The sequence below is a fragment of the Rhea pennata genome, chromosome Z (genome assembly GCF_028389875.1).
Source record: "Rhea pennata isolate bPtePen1 chromosome Z, bPtePen1.pri, whole genome shotgun sequence".
NCBI lineage: Eukaryota > Metazoa > Chordata > Aves > Rheiformes > Rheidae > Rhea > Rhea pennata.
In genome coordinates, this window is record NC_084702.1 from 57,191,082 (window position 1) to 57,209,046 (window position 17,965).

General features: G+C 37.6%; 1 protein-coding gene across 2 annotated transcripts in view; it reads right to left on the bottom strand.

The window, feature by feature from the left end:
* The window catches only part of AP3B1 (adaptor related protein complex 3 subunit beta 1), a 144,013-nt gene extending 142,325 nt beyond the window's left edge, over positions 1–1,688 (bottom strand). For both annotated transcript variants that reach the window (XM_062599444.1, XM_062599443.1), the window contains exon 1: positions 1,495–1,688. In XM_062599444.1, the coding sequence (XP_062455428.1) occupies positions 1,495–1,616 (122 nt within the window). In that variant the 5' untranslated portion in view covers positions 1,617–1,688. The remainder of the gene's footprint in view (positions 1–1,494) is intronic.
* Between the last annotated feature and the right edge of the window lie 16,277 nt (positions 1,689–17,965).

Sequence of the window (17,965 nt, forward strand, 5' to 3'; positions counted from 1 at the left end):
CCTAGAGGGGTAATTAATAAGGCACACACATATACCACAGTCTTCTCTGCTACTCTGTTTTTTTTTCCATGTTCAAAGATGATCATACATGTACACATGTACACCAAGCCTCAGAAGATCAGAGTTTTATTTACCCAGACCACTGAACAGTTTCAGGTTAAAATAAATAAATAAATAAATAAATAAATAAATAAGAACACAGTCACTTTCACTCATTTATCCAGAAAAATGTATATTGCAACATGTAACCTGCAAAAAGGTCTGAAATTTAGGATGAAACAAATTGTATATAGAATTATGGCCATGATTGTGGTACTTCCATCTGCAGAAAAGCAGAAGTAGAGCAAAGGTTGGAAAAAAAATAATAAAGCAGAAAGTTGTTTTCATAGGAGGAGACAAGAGAAGAGTGCAGACAACACAAATCAGCTGTAATGTACAAGTCGGGAGAGGGGAATCCATGTCAGATCAGCAAAAACTTTAATGGGAAGAGAAAGAAAAAGAAAAAGCAAAGGATGTAACATAATAGCAGGAAAATAAGTGTGTGACCCTTTGGCAAAACTGAGGAGGCTAACCAGCTCACAGAGCTAAGCGTCGAAATGACAGCGGCCTCACCTTGCTGAGACGTTACTTCGGTGTGGCATAGAAACCACCACGCCAGGCGAGGTTTCTAAGCACGGATGCTCTCTTTGTGCAGAACAATCAAACTGAAGAACAAATGATTGATTTTCTAATGTAAACAAGACCTTAGTTTATGGTCCCTCTGATCGGCTGCTGTAAGAATAGATTTCCAATTTGTTGTAGGATACCCTCCTGGCTTAGTAAACCTCTCGATCCTTCCACTTACACATTTTTTGTCTCTCCAATTCAGTTTCCTGTCAAGCAGTTCCAGGCTCCCTGGCCCAGTCATTTACACTGTTTTTTTTTTTTTTTTTTTTTTTTTTTTTTTAAATTTCCTCATTTTGAACTTCAGACCAATGCACTAAACCAGTAACACCCTCCCACTTGAAGCCGGCCACCTAACCGCAGTCAGCCTTTCCAACTACAACTTCCACATACGCTTCTAAGCACCCTTCTAAAAGGCCCATTTGAGGGCAAAAAACCCGACTACTCGTGTGATTAGTTAGCAAAAGGAGATGGAAAACTATAGGCAGAGTTTTTTCTTAAAAAAAAAAAAATAACAACTTTGAGATTATTCTTCATTCCACTGTGAGCACCTTAAACACAAGCCGCTGAACTTCTCCACGGAGGAACGAGGGGCTAAAAACAAACGGACACCGCGGGCGCCGCTTTCCTGCCGCGCCCGCACAGCGCCCGGCACCGCGCTCCCCGCCGCGGCCCGGTGCTCAGCGCCTGAGGGCAGGCTCCCCGCCGCGGCCCGCACCGTCCTCACGCCGCCTCCCCTCGCCTGCCCACGGCGCCCGGGCCGGTCTCCGCCGAGCCCGAGGGACGGCACCTCCCGGGCCGCCGCCGGCCCGGCCCGCCCCGCCCCCTTACTTCTTGGTGTCGCTGCTGAAGAGCCCGAAGGCCGCGGGCGCCGTGGTGGGCGCCGCCTCCTGCGCCAGCTCCGGCGCCGCCTCCCCGCCCTGCTCGTTGTAGCTGAGGCCGTTCCCGGCCATGCTGCCGCCGCCGCCGCCGCACCGCGAAACTTGCCGCCGCGGCGCCCCCGGCCCCTCCCGGAAGCTGCGGGCACGCGCCAGCGCGGCGGGGCGGGGCGGGGCGGGGCACGTGACGCGGGGCGGGGCCGCCCTGCGGGAGCCGCGCCGTCCCTGCCCCTCAGCGCTGCCGTTGCTGCGGCAACGCGGCCGGCGGAGCGCGCGAGGCCGCGCTCCGGCCGTTGCGGTTCCCCCCGCCCCCTCCTAACGGCTCCTGGCGGGCGGCGGCGGCGAGCGCAGGCCCAGGCGCTGCGGAGCTGTTGCCAGCTGCTGCTCTTACCGCGCTCCCTCTGCCGTCCCCGGGCCGGGCGAGGGGCCCCACGGAGCCCAGCCTTGCCTGGTGCCTCTTGGGGGGCAGCGCCCGGAGATGCTGTGGCTCCTCAGGGCACTGGGCTGCGGCGGCCGGGTGTGCCGTGAGGGTGTGCCCTGAGGTAAAGACCAGATCCCGGTGAGCTTGAAGAAAGAAAAATAATAATAAAAAACAGCCTCAAACGCGAATCCTCTGAGGCAGCTTGGGGACACGTCGCTGCCGTGAGCATGCACTGCTCAGGCATCCTGAATACAGCTGTTTTCTCGTCTGCTGTTCACAGACTTGCAAATGAAAGCTAACTCTGCCAGGGCCCGTGTCTCAGGTTTGGGAACAAACAGCCCTGAGCTGTTGAAATCTGCTGCTTCCCCATCCTCCCCGGCTCCCGCAGGCCTGCAGTGAGCTGTGCCTGCTTCACAAGGAAAATTTGAGGTGTAGCCTTTACTGGCTCGTCTGTTGCTTCTAGTAATCTCTATTACAAATTAACTGGTTTGCCAGTAAATGTGAGCACTTTATGCTGACTGCACTGCAGGATTGTTCTCAGGTAACACACAACAGCTTTCATCAGAGTTGTTGAATGTTCAAGAAGTTACTAAAAGCCAAATCCAATAAGCAGTCTGAATTCCAACACACCTAAGGGCTGGTAAAAATGAAGACAGAAGAGAAACACTCACAGAATATTATAGTCTGACAGAGATAGTGCCATTTCCAGTGTTAACAAAACTCACCGGTAAAGTCATGGTAGTGTAGCCTACATTACCGACAGCAACTCGAATGTGAGAGGCCAGACAATGTAAAAGGATAGTCAGATGTTGTATGAGGAAGGTTTTTCTTAATTTCTTTATATATACTCATTTCTTTTTGTAAGATTGTTTTTCCCAGTGTTTTAAGGAATAATCTGAGTTCATTTAAAATGCTTTTCTGTCCGTCTACTGACATAACTTGTATTAATGGAGCCCATCCTTTCTATCCTGAGAAGTGAGCTCATTTCCAAAAGGTTACAGTTCACAATCAATACTTTTTTTATCCTGCAGAGAGAAAAAAAGAGGGGAAAGTGGTTTGTCATAGTATTTTTAAACAGCTTTTTTGAATTGCTTGTCTTTCGCCAATTTGTAATTTCTGATCAAAATTGAGTCATCGCCAAGAAAATAAACTTGAGAAAAGGAGTTACCAATGCATTATTTATGAAGCAAGTGAAGTAGCTGTAAGAGATGCTACCTAAAACATCAGGTATCAGAAGAAAAGCTCCTGCTGCTGCAGGGGAAGAAGTTAACCTTTCCTACAGCCTCAGTATTTGCCTTTTATAGATGCCAACATTTCAGTTTCATTTTATGATGACTTACAGCTTTTTTTTTCTTTGTAGCATAGTCTCCCCTGAAAGCCATGGCTCAGAGCATGACCACTCCTGACTTCCAGTCAAAACCTTAGTATCTTTGACTATCACCATTTTACCCATTGGTTCTTTTGACTTAATATCTTATGTATAGCCCCTTAACATTATTCATAGTAACAGCCACTTACTTTTCTTTCCCTGTAGATAAAAATATCTACTCATTGTAACTACCTCAGACTGTCACAGTAACTGCCGATACTCTTTTCATAATGTGTTTTTTGACTTGAGGCAGACCTCTCAATCATCCAAGATCAGACATAATGCTATCTGCTGATTTTTGAAGGATCAAATAACAGAATAGAGTGCATTGCTAGACCTTTTGGTCAGAGCCAGAGGAAAAATGACAGTTATTTCTCTCCTCCAAAATCTTTAAGATACTGCTATGGTCTACATAGAAATCTGAGAATTCATGCCAGTAGCCCTTTGAAATGGCCTCCAACTCATTTCTTCAAACCATACATTACTTTGAAATCTGATTGTGCGAGCACTTGAACTTTGTTCCCAAGCACAATAATGCATATGTGAAGGAGTCCCTGACTTACGTCATTTGTTTGTGTATAAAACACATACTGTGCAGGAAGGGTTGACATGCTATACTAGGTCAAGCTCATGGTCTTTAAGATCTATTCTAATTCCTTTTGAGACTGCCTGTTCTCTGAAGCAAGAGGGTTTAAGTTGCTTGCTCATTTGTACAAATCTGTAAAATACATGAATTTATTGTTAGCAACAAGAAACACTTTAACTGACTAATTCTCCCCTTATTATTGCATAGAACATTTTAAGAGTAACTTTAGAGGAAAGATTAATAGGAAAATAGAACAGTAGATTGTAGATTGTTTTGGGGAGATTTGTGGGAATGCAAACATGGGGAAAAGCAGACGAATGTTTTGGGGAAATTTGTGGGAATGCAAACATGGGGAAAAGCAGACGAATGGGCTGCTGAGGCAAATGATCATAGGACTGTGATACAAAAAGACAAGTAGATAATAACGCAAGCAAAGCTGGGAAGGGCCTTGAAACTGAGAAAAGAAAGCAAATATTATATAAAGACTTATGAAGTATGTTTGAACAGTCATATCAGGAGGCCTAGGTATAAACTCTTGCTATCAGTTCTTGCTATCTAATTTTAGCTTGAAATGTGCCACAGCAGTTCCTTGAATAGCATTCTCCTGGCTGTATTAAGTCTTCAAGATTACTGTGAAGTATGAGCACATTGCATTTAAACCTGTGCAAATTAGTTCATTAGTAATTAGTTCAAAATTACGGAAGTATGAATGACAAAATACTACTGATTCAAAATTCTCCATTTACATTCACTCATTACAGTATTCTGTATTTCTGGGTATTGCACAGAATTTTTAAAAAGTACACAAGGCTTAAAATAGGGAATAATCAAGGCTTTTGTATCTCAGTTTTCCATTCATCATGTTTCTTTTTGAAATTCTTTTACCTCCATGATTCATTTCTGCTATATCATGATCATAACTGATACATAACTGATAATAACCGGTAAATTGCATAGTTCCCTAATTTTCCATTCATGGATGTAAACAACTACATAATGCCTTATGTATAAGCATTACTTTTAAAAATTAATTTTACTGAACTTTACCTCTCTATATTCTATGGAATAAAAAATGTGTTTATATGAATAAATACATACACATTTTCATCAAGACTCACATACTGTATATAATGGGAAAAAATTATTCAGCACAATTAACTTTTCTCAGCTTTCTAAAGCTTTACAGAAGATATTCTGCCATGTTTTTTACCAAGTGAAGTAATATCCATTTTGTTTTTCAGAGGAACTGGGTTGCCGTTATGCTTGTCTGGTGCCCTCTTGTGGATCATATTATTAACATAGTATTCATCATACTGAAAAAGGTAAATATAAAATAACTCACTTTTTAAAAGAATTCAAGTTGTATATGACAGAAACTCTAAGATGTTAAATACTTTGCTGATATTTTCTATACTGCTAATATTTTCAGATATATTTACTATATCAGAATATTCTGATCTATCTCTTTTGACTGTTTACATTTTTTAGTAAATATTAATGCCATTGATGAAAGAAAAGTAATGATATGATAAAAACTTCTGAATATTAATATTTTTAATTCTGTAATAGTTTTTAAATCTGATATATAATGAGTTAGTTTAAAATTAAACACTGAGAGCTATTTCCCTAACCTAGAATAATAGGTTGCCTTTAGAAGTGTTTTTCAACAAGATATATGAACTGAACTGCTAATATTCCAAATTAGTTTGGGAAAGCTATTATGCAGGTAAGGAAATCAGTGGTTTGAAAAAATCTTTGATCTACCTCCCTCCAACTTAATGTAGATTTGGGACTATAATGAAAGTGCACCATTGCCATTTCAAAGGTATCTGTTCTCCATCCCTTTTTAGGAGAGCTGGCTACCATATTATCCACAGGAGCATTTCACGCATGCAATGTTGAAACCTACAGGCCACAAATTCTGTTTTGTTCCTTTGGAACTTGTATGAATGATAAGATTAGACCATATGTGCCTTCTGGCTCCATCAATGGTTATTGATACGTTCCTTCTAATGATTATGAACATTTTGGTGAAACGAGAAATAAAAGTACAAAGCAAAAGGAAAAAAATAGAACAAGGCAAAATTCCTGAGAAAGAGTACTATTCTTGAATTACATAAGTTCTTAATAATTTATTAAAGCATAAACATGCAAAATAAGTATTACTAGAATTATAACTTTATTAAATATATAAAATTAGATTTACTTTTAGGTAGATAAGATCTTGGAATTAAAAAGATTAAGATTAAATTCAAAAAATTTAAAATGTTTAAATCCATGTTCAAATCTGCTCTTATGTTTATTGTACAGTATCCCAGTTTAAAAGTACTGCTATATAGCTAGAAAATATCTTGTATCTCAGAGGACTTATCTGGACTAGAAAAAGAAGTTCATGGTGTTGCAGGATTCATACAGATCTCCCAGATAACTACAACTTCCATTCTAATGTGGTTACAAAATATAGCTACTTGATTTACCATGTTAATGTTAAATCTAGGTTTTCCCCTAGATCTATTGCAGTAAAATGGGCAGTAGGTTAATTTCTTCCAACTATAGACTGGGTTTTCCAATTTGTCTTCTGCTTTTCCTAATCTAGACAAACATAGGGTCTAGATAAATTAGAACAAAATATTTTACTGCTTTAAGTATAGCAACTTAAATAACTTTTAAAAACTTTATGCGTACATAAATAATTATATTGTAACATGTTTAGCTGGACAATGTTGTTAGGTTGAGGTCAGCTCCAGACTTCATTAGGGATTTGTCTTGACTGACAAACTAAAATGCTGTTTTTCCTGTTTATCCCAGTATTTCATAGTTTGTTAGTTAGAGTTCGTAAGCTAGCAGATTTGTTTAAAAGTATTTTATGTTAGCCTGGAAAGACTAAAGCTCTAATAAGGGGATATATAAGCATGGTTGATGGGTTTATCATAACATGTCTTCTTTTCTTTATTGTGCTGTCTTCTGGTCATTACTTAGAAGCTCCACTGAGTTAGGCTTGCTTTGAAATACATGCCTTGATCATTGGAAATTCTTACTAGGTCCTGAGTTTTAAAAAGAAAAACAATCTGTACTCACTGAGGACTTCAGCCAAGTCATTTTTATTTACCCAGACATCCTCCATATTTTATCTTCAAACTGTACTAATTTGCCTTTGTGTTTGTGTTTGCTCTCTACTAGCACTGCAAGTGAAATGTTTGACACAAATTAACTGCCAAATATTCATAGAAGGAATGACAGGATAAGCAGAATTCCATGGAGTTTAAGTCTGTATCTTCCAATAAGGTACAGAAACATACCTCTGTCCTAAAGAACTTCTATTCAATTCTTGAGTTCTAAATTCAGTTTATTACTGAGTAAACAGTAATTACAATATACACAACAATTAAAAGAGAAATTAGGCAATTTTGAAAATTGCTCCATAAGTAGGGAGAAAGCTAGAGGTAAACACACTGTCCCTTCCTTATTGAGGGGTCAGTTAAGCACCAGTCCTGGTATAGATTACAGCAGTCTGTAACTGCAGACCTGCAACAGGTCTTATCTGTGTTGAATGAACATAGCATCCAAATACTTTCCACTGTCTGGACTGCTGGAGCACAACATTCTTCAAACATACCACCTTCTTAATCCTGCTGAGCTCAGCATGTATCCTATTCCACAGGGTAAAGAAAGTCTTTTCTAGCATTTCTGTACAATTTCTGAGGACACAAACTAATCACGTGTAAATGAATAAACATAATGTAAAAATAAAATATAAAGTGGAACTTGGAATAAAGCAATAAAGAAAGGTAGAAATCTATTTTTATAAATAAGAATGACCAAAGAGGAAGAATGAAGGCTCAGAAAAACACCATAGCTCTTTCAGATGATAGAGACTGCAGAAGATGAGGTTCTTACACAAATGTGATACAATTTGGGGGAGAAACCTAGGAAGTCTGTTACTGGAGAAGTAACAAAATGAGACGTTGCCAAGAAACGGTTACTCCTCTCACCTTCCTAAGGGTGAAACACTTAAGTTACTTATTCTACTGGATTTTTTTGTTAATGTATGATAATTTATAAATGGTTTGTGGAAAGAACATAATGAACTGGCTGAGAATTAGGTCTGCAAGCAATTGCTACACTCAAGTGCACTTGTATATGAAAGGGGTGAAAAGGCCAATAAATTATTTTCCTGGCAGATCAAGAATGAAGAAGTTGAAGGTTTGTCTTAGAAGTAACACTGGATACACAGATGGTAATGTCAGATAAGAAAAAAAATAAACCTTTTCATCACAGACGTCACAGACTCCCCTTGCCATCACCTCAGAATAGTGACCATTCATAACCCAAAACACCAAACTTCATGTTGAACAATCTCTCTGGCTTGTCTTGGAATGAGGCAAGGGTTCTCAGTGACCTACAGACTGTGATCCTAAAGGAGCTCACTTACTCAATTAATTAAATCATGAAGTCTTTTCCTGTGATGAACTATGATCTGAGAGACAAGCATGTGTTTGTTGTTTCTTTAAAGAATTTGTAGGAAGCTCAAAGTAAGAAGGATTTAAGTGGAAATTTAGTTTCACTTTAAAGTGTTACTCTGATATCTAATCTTGTTTTTTCTGATTTTTTCAATTCATCTACTTCTGTTCTAATGCTACTAATCACTGTAATATGCGGCATTTTTTCACGTACTCCGAAGAGGGAAAATCCTTAAAAATTATCTGAAGAAAATTAGATTTCTCACATTTATTTTAAAGATTAAAATAAAGGAAATATGGTGTATATGTATGAATTCTTTATTATTAGAGTTAACTTGCATGTAGATTCACAAACCTTTTTGATAATGTAGGTTGCATTTGAATAGAGATGACTTGTAGTTAATCCTGGTGCCCACCTCCTGATGTACTTAGCAAAATTGAAATGATGCAGAGACGATGGCAAGAAAGATCAAGATAAAGAACAAATTACATATGAGAAAAAAACTAAATAGACTTGGATGCTTCAGACGGTGAAAGAGGCAATTGATAGAAATCTATAAAATCATCAGTCACAGAGAACATGAATCATTTCCTCATCTGCTAAGATGACTAGAAGGAATCAAATGAAATTGGGAGATTATAGGTCCAAAATAAAAGATTTTTTTTTTCATTCAACACAAAACTAGAATGTAGTTTGCTTCGGGATACTCCTGATGCCTGAAGTATACACAAGTTCAAAGAACAACAAGACAAATTCATGGAAGAAAAGGCTACTAAATACAAAGATATCATCTCTCACTCAAGAAGTCCCTGAGCCACAAGTTTATAACAGGGAAGTGTAATTATATACTTTCCTTGCTCTGATACTCTTCCATAAGAATCTTCAATCTAGTTGCACTTGCATAAAGTGTTGGGGACTAGATGGGCCTTTGGTCTAAGCAGGTGCAACCTATCCTACTTGGTATATTTTAGTTCACTATGGCTGTTGCAGCTATGTGAAGGTGTGGAAATCCAGCTGTCCTATAATACAGCTCAGCAACTGGAAATGAGAAACTGCAGGTGACAAGCTGACTTTATACAAGCTAGGCAGAAGTGCTCTGTGGGGGCACCAGCAGTCCACACACTATAACAGGGAATTTCAGTGCAGATAATGAAGAAATTAAGCACATATTTTGTCTAACAGTATGGTTCAACTTCTACTAAAGACATACAGTCTAGTAGAAAAAGAATTAAAGTTATGCCACCTCTCTATTTCTCAGTTTTTCTAAGAAAGGGGAACTGACCTTTCTACCAGATCTCTAGTTGAAGAATGTCACATACAAACCAAGTCAGGCTACATCCCATGCTGCTCACAAAAGTTGAAACTTCAGTGAGGCTTTATGTTTTATTTGAGAGAAACACAGAAAGATCCTTTGTTCTCAGTTTTACTTATCCCCTCAGGTCTTATTCTCCGTTTTGTCTTTGAAGTCATGAAAATAAACGTGTATACACTTCTGCCAAACTCCTGTGATGAGTCTTTAAAAATGTTAGATGTTTATAGAGCTGTTATGATTATCTGTAAGATGTCCTTGAGAAGTTACATCGGTGATGACCCTTCCATTTTGACCTCAGGTACACCAGGTTGCTACAACAAGTGTTGGTTGTCTAGCCCTTCAATTTGTAACCATTCTGTGCTCCAGAGTTACTGAATTCAGTGCTCCACAATGGAGTTCAGCCTTTCTTCTCACGCTTCAGTCAAAACTGCCAAAGTAACTTCTGCAGAAATTTTTTTCCTCTGTAACAGTAAACTGAGATCCACATTTTTGTTCCTTGATTCCAGTTATGTTATTCATTTGTTTTCCTATGAAAGAAATACAAAATAAGATGATACCATTAAAGAGAAACAAATCCTATTTCAACTTTTATATTTCTTTACTCTATAACTGAACTTAGACTCAAAGCAGAAAAGATTTGTTACAAAAGTTCTTTGGAAATGAATTAATATCTTTGTAGATATGAATATGACTCAAAAGAATATCAGTCAAGCAGCTAGCAACTAAGAGCAGAGGATCTAGTATAATGGATCTCATTTCAAACCTTGACAAAGTTTTTAAAGATTTGCCAATATGTCATGTGAATCTTCTGACACCATTCTTATCAGATAATTTTGCTTCTGTGGCCTTTGATGTCTGCATTTCTTCCTTCTTTTTACTGAATGTTCAGCAGAAAAGGGCTGAAGTTTGATCTGAGTCATTACCCAATATTCACAGCTTTTCATGCTTATTTTTGTTAGAAGAATTTGATGGTATAACCAAAGTCAAAGTAACAGTTAGTGTTGTACAAAAGGAGCAACTCTTTGTGGAAAGACAAAAGGAGTGTCAGTTATTCTGAAACTGCAAAATTGAGCAAGCGGTGTAGAGGAACCTGGCAGACTAGTCCGGATACTAGGAGTATGTGAGTGGGATAAAGAATGCAGTGGGACAGCAGGGAATACCGCACCTACACAGTGGCCAGGGTGGTCTGCATCTGGTTCTCCTCAGCAGAGCTTTGCGTAGTGGTCTTTGCTTCTGGGACAGAAGATAACACAGAGCAGTGAACACTACCCCACCCATGCACACTCTTAGATGTGGTGTTGGGGTGAGGGGGCAGGAAAGAAGATGAAAGCACCAAACAGAGATTTCACCCTTGATACCAAACAGTCTTCTTTCTGTCTTGAGAAAGGTATTTCTTTGGTGCAGCTTTGTACATAAAGTCCTATTCCCTGAAAATACAGAGACAAAAACCAGCAGTTTCCTCCTGCACAGTTTCCAAGCTGCTTTTTCAGCAGATCTGGAGCCCTAGAAGTTCTCAGGCTCCCGTTTAGACTTGCTTCTTCTGATGACTGATGGCTTCATAAGTAAAGTAAATGCAGATTCTAAGCCTTCAAACGGCAAAATAAAAATTTACATTCATCAGGCACTTACTTTGCCCTTAGTGTTACTTTGAGATTCTTGAAGTAAATTTAGCTTCAAAATCTAATTTAGTTGCAATAGAAATCGACTTTTTTGAAAGGTATTTTAAATGTGTGCAGTAGTATGCAGAAGTAAAGACCTGACCATTAATTCATTTGCATATTGTGAGGTCAGGAACTACTGCAGGTTTCTCCATCACAGAGAGGTAGACACTGCCCTTGCAACTTGGAGGTCCACAGGTCAACATTTTTATTTACACTACAAGGAGCTGCTGTATGTGTTTTTGAAGGGAAATTATATATAAATATATATGTATGTATGTATGTATGTATGTATGTATGTATTTAGTTTCATTCTGAAATTATTAAAGTTAAGCCTTTTTCAGTGGCAGTTCCAACTTCAGGCACAAGAGGTGGATGTTTTCACAGGAAATTGCCAACAAATACTCTGCTGAACAACTCTGTTATACTCCAGGGTGACCAGCAATTGTTCGTTTCCTCTTTTATATGGTATGCATGAATATATTCACAAAAAGTGAGATTAACTGTAAAAATGTAATCTGGAGAAAGTGCATAATCATGAGCTGGCTTACAATGTGCTGTGCGAGTTACTTACATTTGTTGCAGGGAATCTTAGGACCTTAGAGGAGATGAAGTATCTTGTTAATATTTTGTTTCACAGAAAAAAATTTTGAACTTGGTACACACTTATGAGACCAGAGTACAAATAGTAAAGCTGATTTGGTCGGTGATGGAGAGTACAAGTCACTTGGCCGGCACTGAATCTTTGTTAATGATTTTCTGCATGATAGGGGCAGTCTTGTGAGTAACCACTCTTGCTCTCTGCAAACTAAGCAATTAATGACCAGAAGTCAATAAGGTGGACAGCAATAGCCAAAAACTACTTACGTTTTACACAGTATTATGTTTGTGTAGTAAGTGGTTGATATTTTTCTTTAATATGAAATTTTCTTTAATAGGGAAAAAAATACTTGGGACTATTCAACATTTGTATTTTTAACCTTTTCAGAATTCTTCCATTCCTAAACATCATGGAGAGGATATGAGACATTAGCTGTATTTTTTTTTTCATAGGGACCTAGACACACATTCCTTGGTTAATTGCTATATAGTAGTATTATCAAAGATAATTTTTAAGGGGAATACAAAAGATAGCCTTTAATATTAATGGAAATAAGAGCAGTACTAAATATGTGCACCTAAGTCAAATGATTGTGTTTAATATCAGTCAAAATATACCTTGCATTTTAATCTTCCAATTGTTACCAAAATAGGATTTTTTAACAGTCAGCAGTGTAGACTGTAAACATAGTATGTTATATAGACTCACAGTATCCAATGTGAAAAATAACTTTTTTCTTTGTACAGTCTCAGGAGGAATTGGCTAGGGACCTGAGGCAATAAATGTAGTGGGGTCTGCTTTCATATGTAAGTTCATTAGTAGACCCATTAACTTTAATGTAACTATTTACATGAAGGAGGATTTCTTGAATGAAAAAAAGTTTAAACAGGGAACTTAGTTGTGGCCTGGAAAGCTTTTATGGAAAGCCAAAGACAGACCATGCATTTTTTCAAGTCCTCATTTCTGCATATTATCTGAAGAATGCATTTTCTGTTGCCAGTAAGAACTTTAATTTATGAAGGATAATACTTACTTCAAAGGAGTCTGAAATTTTAAGTAATTACTGCCATTAATTTTGTGAAATCTTATGGAGGAGATCCTTTGTTCTGTTTCATTTACATGATGAGTGGTTGATACACCAGAGGGCTGTGCTGCCACTCACAGACCTGGACAGGCTGGAGAGTTCGCTGGAGAAGGAGCCTTATGAGGTTCAACAAGGGCAAGTGCAGAGGCCTGCACCTAGCGAGAAATAACCCTAGGCACTAGTACAGGCTGGGGGCTGACCTTCTGGAGAGCAGCTCTGCAGAGAAGGACCTGGGAATGCTGGTGGACGACAGGTTGACCATGAGCCACCAATGTGCCCATGTGGCCAAGAAGGCCAATGGTATCCTGGGGTGCATTAGGAAGAGTGTTGCCAACAGGTCGAGGGAGGTGATCCTGCCGCTCTACTCAGCCGTGGTGAGGCCACATCTTGAGTACTGCATCCAGTTCTGGGCTCCCCAGTATAAGAGAGACATGGAGCTACTGGAAAGAGTCCAGCATAGGGCTATGAGGATGATCGGAGGGCTGGAGCATCTGCCCTATGAGGAATGGCTGCGAGAGCAGGTCCTCTTGAGCCTGGAGAAGAGAAGACTGAGGGGGCATCTTATCAATGTGTAGAAGTACCTGAAGGGAGGGTGTCAAGGGGACGGGAACAAACTCCTTTCTGTTTTCCCGTGTGACAGGACAAGAGGCAATGGGCAGAAATTGAAGCACAGGAAGTTCCACCTGACCGTGAGGCGGAATTTCTTCCCTGTGAGAGTGACAGGGCACTGGCACAGGTTGCCCAGAGAGACTATGGAGTCTCCTTCTCTGGAGATATTCAAGGCTCACCTGGATGCAACCCTGTCTAACATGCTCTAGGTGACCCTGCTTGAGCAGGGAGGTTGGACTAGATGATCTCCAGAGGTCCCTTCCAACCTTACTCATTCTATGATTCTCTTGAAGGATCTTATGTGGACAACATGGAATAAATCACATCTTATCTGTGCTAAATATGTCCATATATACAAGTCTCTATTTGAATTTTATACTTTTCTTTGAAATTTTCAAGAGAAATACTAGCAACAGGATAGTCTAATCCACTGAGAGGCAGAGATTTTGCTCTTAGCAATTTTGCTCTTCTTAGTTAATTAAGTAGCTCTATTGTGGAGATTCTGTGGTAGTTTCTTTCTTTGATTGTTGTTTTAATTTATCTTAAAATCACTGCAGATATTGTGGTAATTTGCTATTATAAATGCATGTAGAAACAAGGACTAATCTCTTTATGAACAAATACTAAGGTTGTAAAAATATAAGTCTATTTAATAAGGAGAATATTGATACTTCTATCACCCTGAATTAATATCTCCATATTGCAAATCCTGTAATATTATTTTCATATTTGTAAATAAACAGAGAGATAATCTTGGCTCAGGCTAAACTTTTGGAAATATGCTACTTAATTTGAAAATACCTTCCAGAAAGATATTCAGTGAACGAAAGTGTGCCGAATGATGATGCTTTTGAGAAACCGTTTTCATAAGTTTTGTGGCAATTCGTACTGCTACCAAATAAAAAATATTAAAAAGAAAAGCTAGATCTGAAGCAGTAGTAATTTCATTTTTAGTGGTTTTGGAACAGATTTCAGCAGCAGCAAAAGGACACAAAAATGGAAGAGAGATACTATTCTTAAAATTACAGAAGATTTTCATTGCTACCATAGGAGGTTCGTAAGCTGTTCTAGAACAGGGCAAGCAAGCACTGCAGTAGCTTCTTATTAGGAAGAATGGCAGCAAAGGACCCCAAAACTAGAAAGAGGAAATAAAAATACAATGAGTAGGATTTATTATCAGAAACTAAAGAACAAATTTTTTCATTCTTAAGTCGACATGTATGTTTAGTCAGATGTATGAGACAGTAAAAGTATCTAATTCTTGCCTTTAACTATAAATAGTGTCCTGGATGAGTAGATCAGATGTGAAGAGCTACACTGCAAACAGGTTCCTTTAGTCAAATGAATCCCATCCATAAAGAACCTGAAAAATTGGACAAGAACAAGGTCCTGGAGCTATTAGGCAAGTTTCTGCTCATAATGATCCATATTTGACCGTTCATTTGAAGACCCATGGAAATATGCAAGTCACTGTAGTTTTCAGCAACCTTAAAAAAGAGTGATGGAGAAAGAAAGTCAAGTAAATTTACTGGAAAGCATTCCAGTCCCAAGTGTAAGGGAAAACAAGAATAGAGAAGGTAAATAGGTCTTCATATAACTAATATGAAAATGAATAACTCAAGATTGTGGAGCTCTTGACCACTTTCCAAGGAAGTAGTGAGCGGAAGTGGTGGCAGTTATGGGACTACAATGTACATTTCTGCTATCATTATAATAAGATGTTGAATAACAAGAAAAGGTATGAAAGAGACCCAAAATTTTGAGTATAGTTATCACCATCCCTTTCTTCCTCACTAATATTATCTGCTACTATATTTAAAGGACTCAACCCTAGTCATGGAAAAGAGTCACTGAATGGTCTGCCTGAGCAATTAATGGGGGTAGCCCTATGACACTAATACTTAATAATGAAGATACTGAAAGACAATTTAGTAAGCTGAGGAATGTGATGGACAGCTACCTAATTGCCTTGGAGAAAGTTAATTCACTACTGAAGTGTCATTATTTAAATAATGCTTGTCTGTTCAACAGGCATGTACTTAATAGAGATGTTATTAGTGCTAAATTATAGCAAAGCTGTGAGACATCTCCATCTAAACAAGATGGGGAAGTCAAAATGAATGATGAGATATTTATTTTGTAATTTTCTTTCAACCATATATTGCAATTACTATTGTATGCCGTATCTTTCATTACTTCATTTGTCATTCATGTTTGTTACTAGATGATTTGTATTTTTGTTGCTCTGTTTTAAATATATAAATAATATAAAGTAATATAGAACTTTATATTAAAATGGTTTTTTAGGTGCAGAAGTAATACAAGAGGATGAGATAGGAAGCAATAAAAATTAGGATTTTATATGAACTATAATAACTTCAACTGCTAGATGAACATGGTCAGGTGAGAATCTCAACTTTAAATTTTCAGCCTCTCATGGCTACAACAGAAAAGCTTGAAAATGCAGTAAGAGTGTTACCTGCAAGTCATATCTGGAATAGATATTTTAAAACTTCTATTGCTAGAATTTAAATCTGATTATTTTTAAGGCAAGCTTTTGTTCTGGAGTGGAGAGAGAAGTTAAATATTAATATAAAAAATAGACTGCAATAATATAGATCTCAGTTGTAAAAGCTGCATCAAAACAATCCCCAAATCACTCAAAGCCTTAAAATTATAAACCAAAGAAATTCAGGGAAAAGAGAATTCCTCTAATGCATTTGTGTATTTCATTTTATCCTCACATTTTTAGTACCTAGAAACCTATCAATAACACAATTTAATGATTCTGAAAGCTTTCACTTCCGATCAGCAATAGAAACTAGAAGCAATTTCCATTATATTTGCATAGTAACACAAAATCTAAACTCCTGTCTTTCCTATTCTTGTGTCCATTTTATCAAGAGGTCAATATATGGGACTGCCTCACAAATCCTATATATTTGAGAAGTCTGCACTAATATAGCCAAGGATACAACCCAAAACCACACTTGTCAGATTTCATGAAGGGATAATAAGACTCTTTTCCTAACCGTCTTGAGTTTCTGTGTGTAGACAGGAAATCGAAATTATTTATATTTAATGAATTTTATTACTTCAATACAAAATAAAATATATTTATTTTTCTTTGTTCTTGGCATTTAACTCAACCCAGACAGTTTTCTTTCAGTTTAATCTGTTCATCTATTCTGCTTCCTTGGTTCTCCAGGTACTATCACAGTGTTGTAATAACTTGGGTTGTAGATAATGCAAAAGACTACTGACATTTAAATGAGTTCTTTCCATTGTCCTTTGGATTTACATGTTTTCCTTTAATCTTAAATTTTTTAAAATATTTTTAATTCTAAGTTTATTATTCATATATAATATTAGCCTTTGGAATTGCTTTATGGATTTATTTTCTTAAGCAACCTATACATTGTTTTAGTAATACTTAGTATTGCTTACTAATACTTAGTAATATTTAGAATATAACTACTAAAGTACCTGATATGACATGTTTCTTTGTTTAGTTGATTAATCATTGGCATTGAAAAATCTTGATTTCTCCACTTTCAAAGAATAAATAAACAATGTAAGATGTTTATTTATTTGTAGGTCACTTCATGATTCTACCTTAGACTTAAATGTGTTTTATTGCCTGATCTGCCTTTCTTATAATACTTGTGCAAGTAGTAAGTACTTTGTCATTTCAGTAGTTCTATCTTAGTGGAATATTCATAAAATAAAGGATGTTTGAGTTAAGTATAAAGTGCATCATTCAGCTTTAATCACTTGTGCTTGGACTATTTTCATTTTTACCAATGAATATTTGGCATTTTGATCTTTTTTCCTTTGTCCAATAATTTTAGAAGTTATAGGTTAGCTTCTTTTTTCTAGTGGTCTGGAAGAAATTTTACTGAGTATATAGCGTAATATTGTACAATTTCAGTGCAATATTAAAGCAAATCATTTAAAAATAAAGTTCAATTATTTCAGTCTGTCACTGAAGGCAAAACAAGTTTTGCTTACACAGTTCAGACTGCTCAAGCATATCAGATGTTGCAGAATGAGCTACATAAGAATTGAAATAGGGTGTTTACTATTCACCAAATTAGTTCCTCAGATAAGAGATCCTTTAACCAATTATTTTCTCCTTTTTTTTCTTGTTGGCCAATTGTTGCATGAGTTAGGTTTTTATTATTATTTTAAGAGGCTTTGCTGCTTCCTGGCAAGCAGGAAAAAGGCTTAATTACTTTATTCATGAAGTATTGCATATAATACTTCATGCTTAAAAATAATAACTACAGGAATAAGTTACAGACAGCAATACTGTTTCACCCT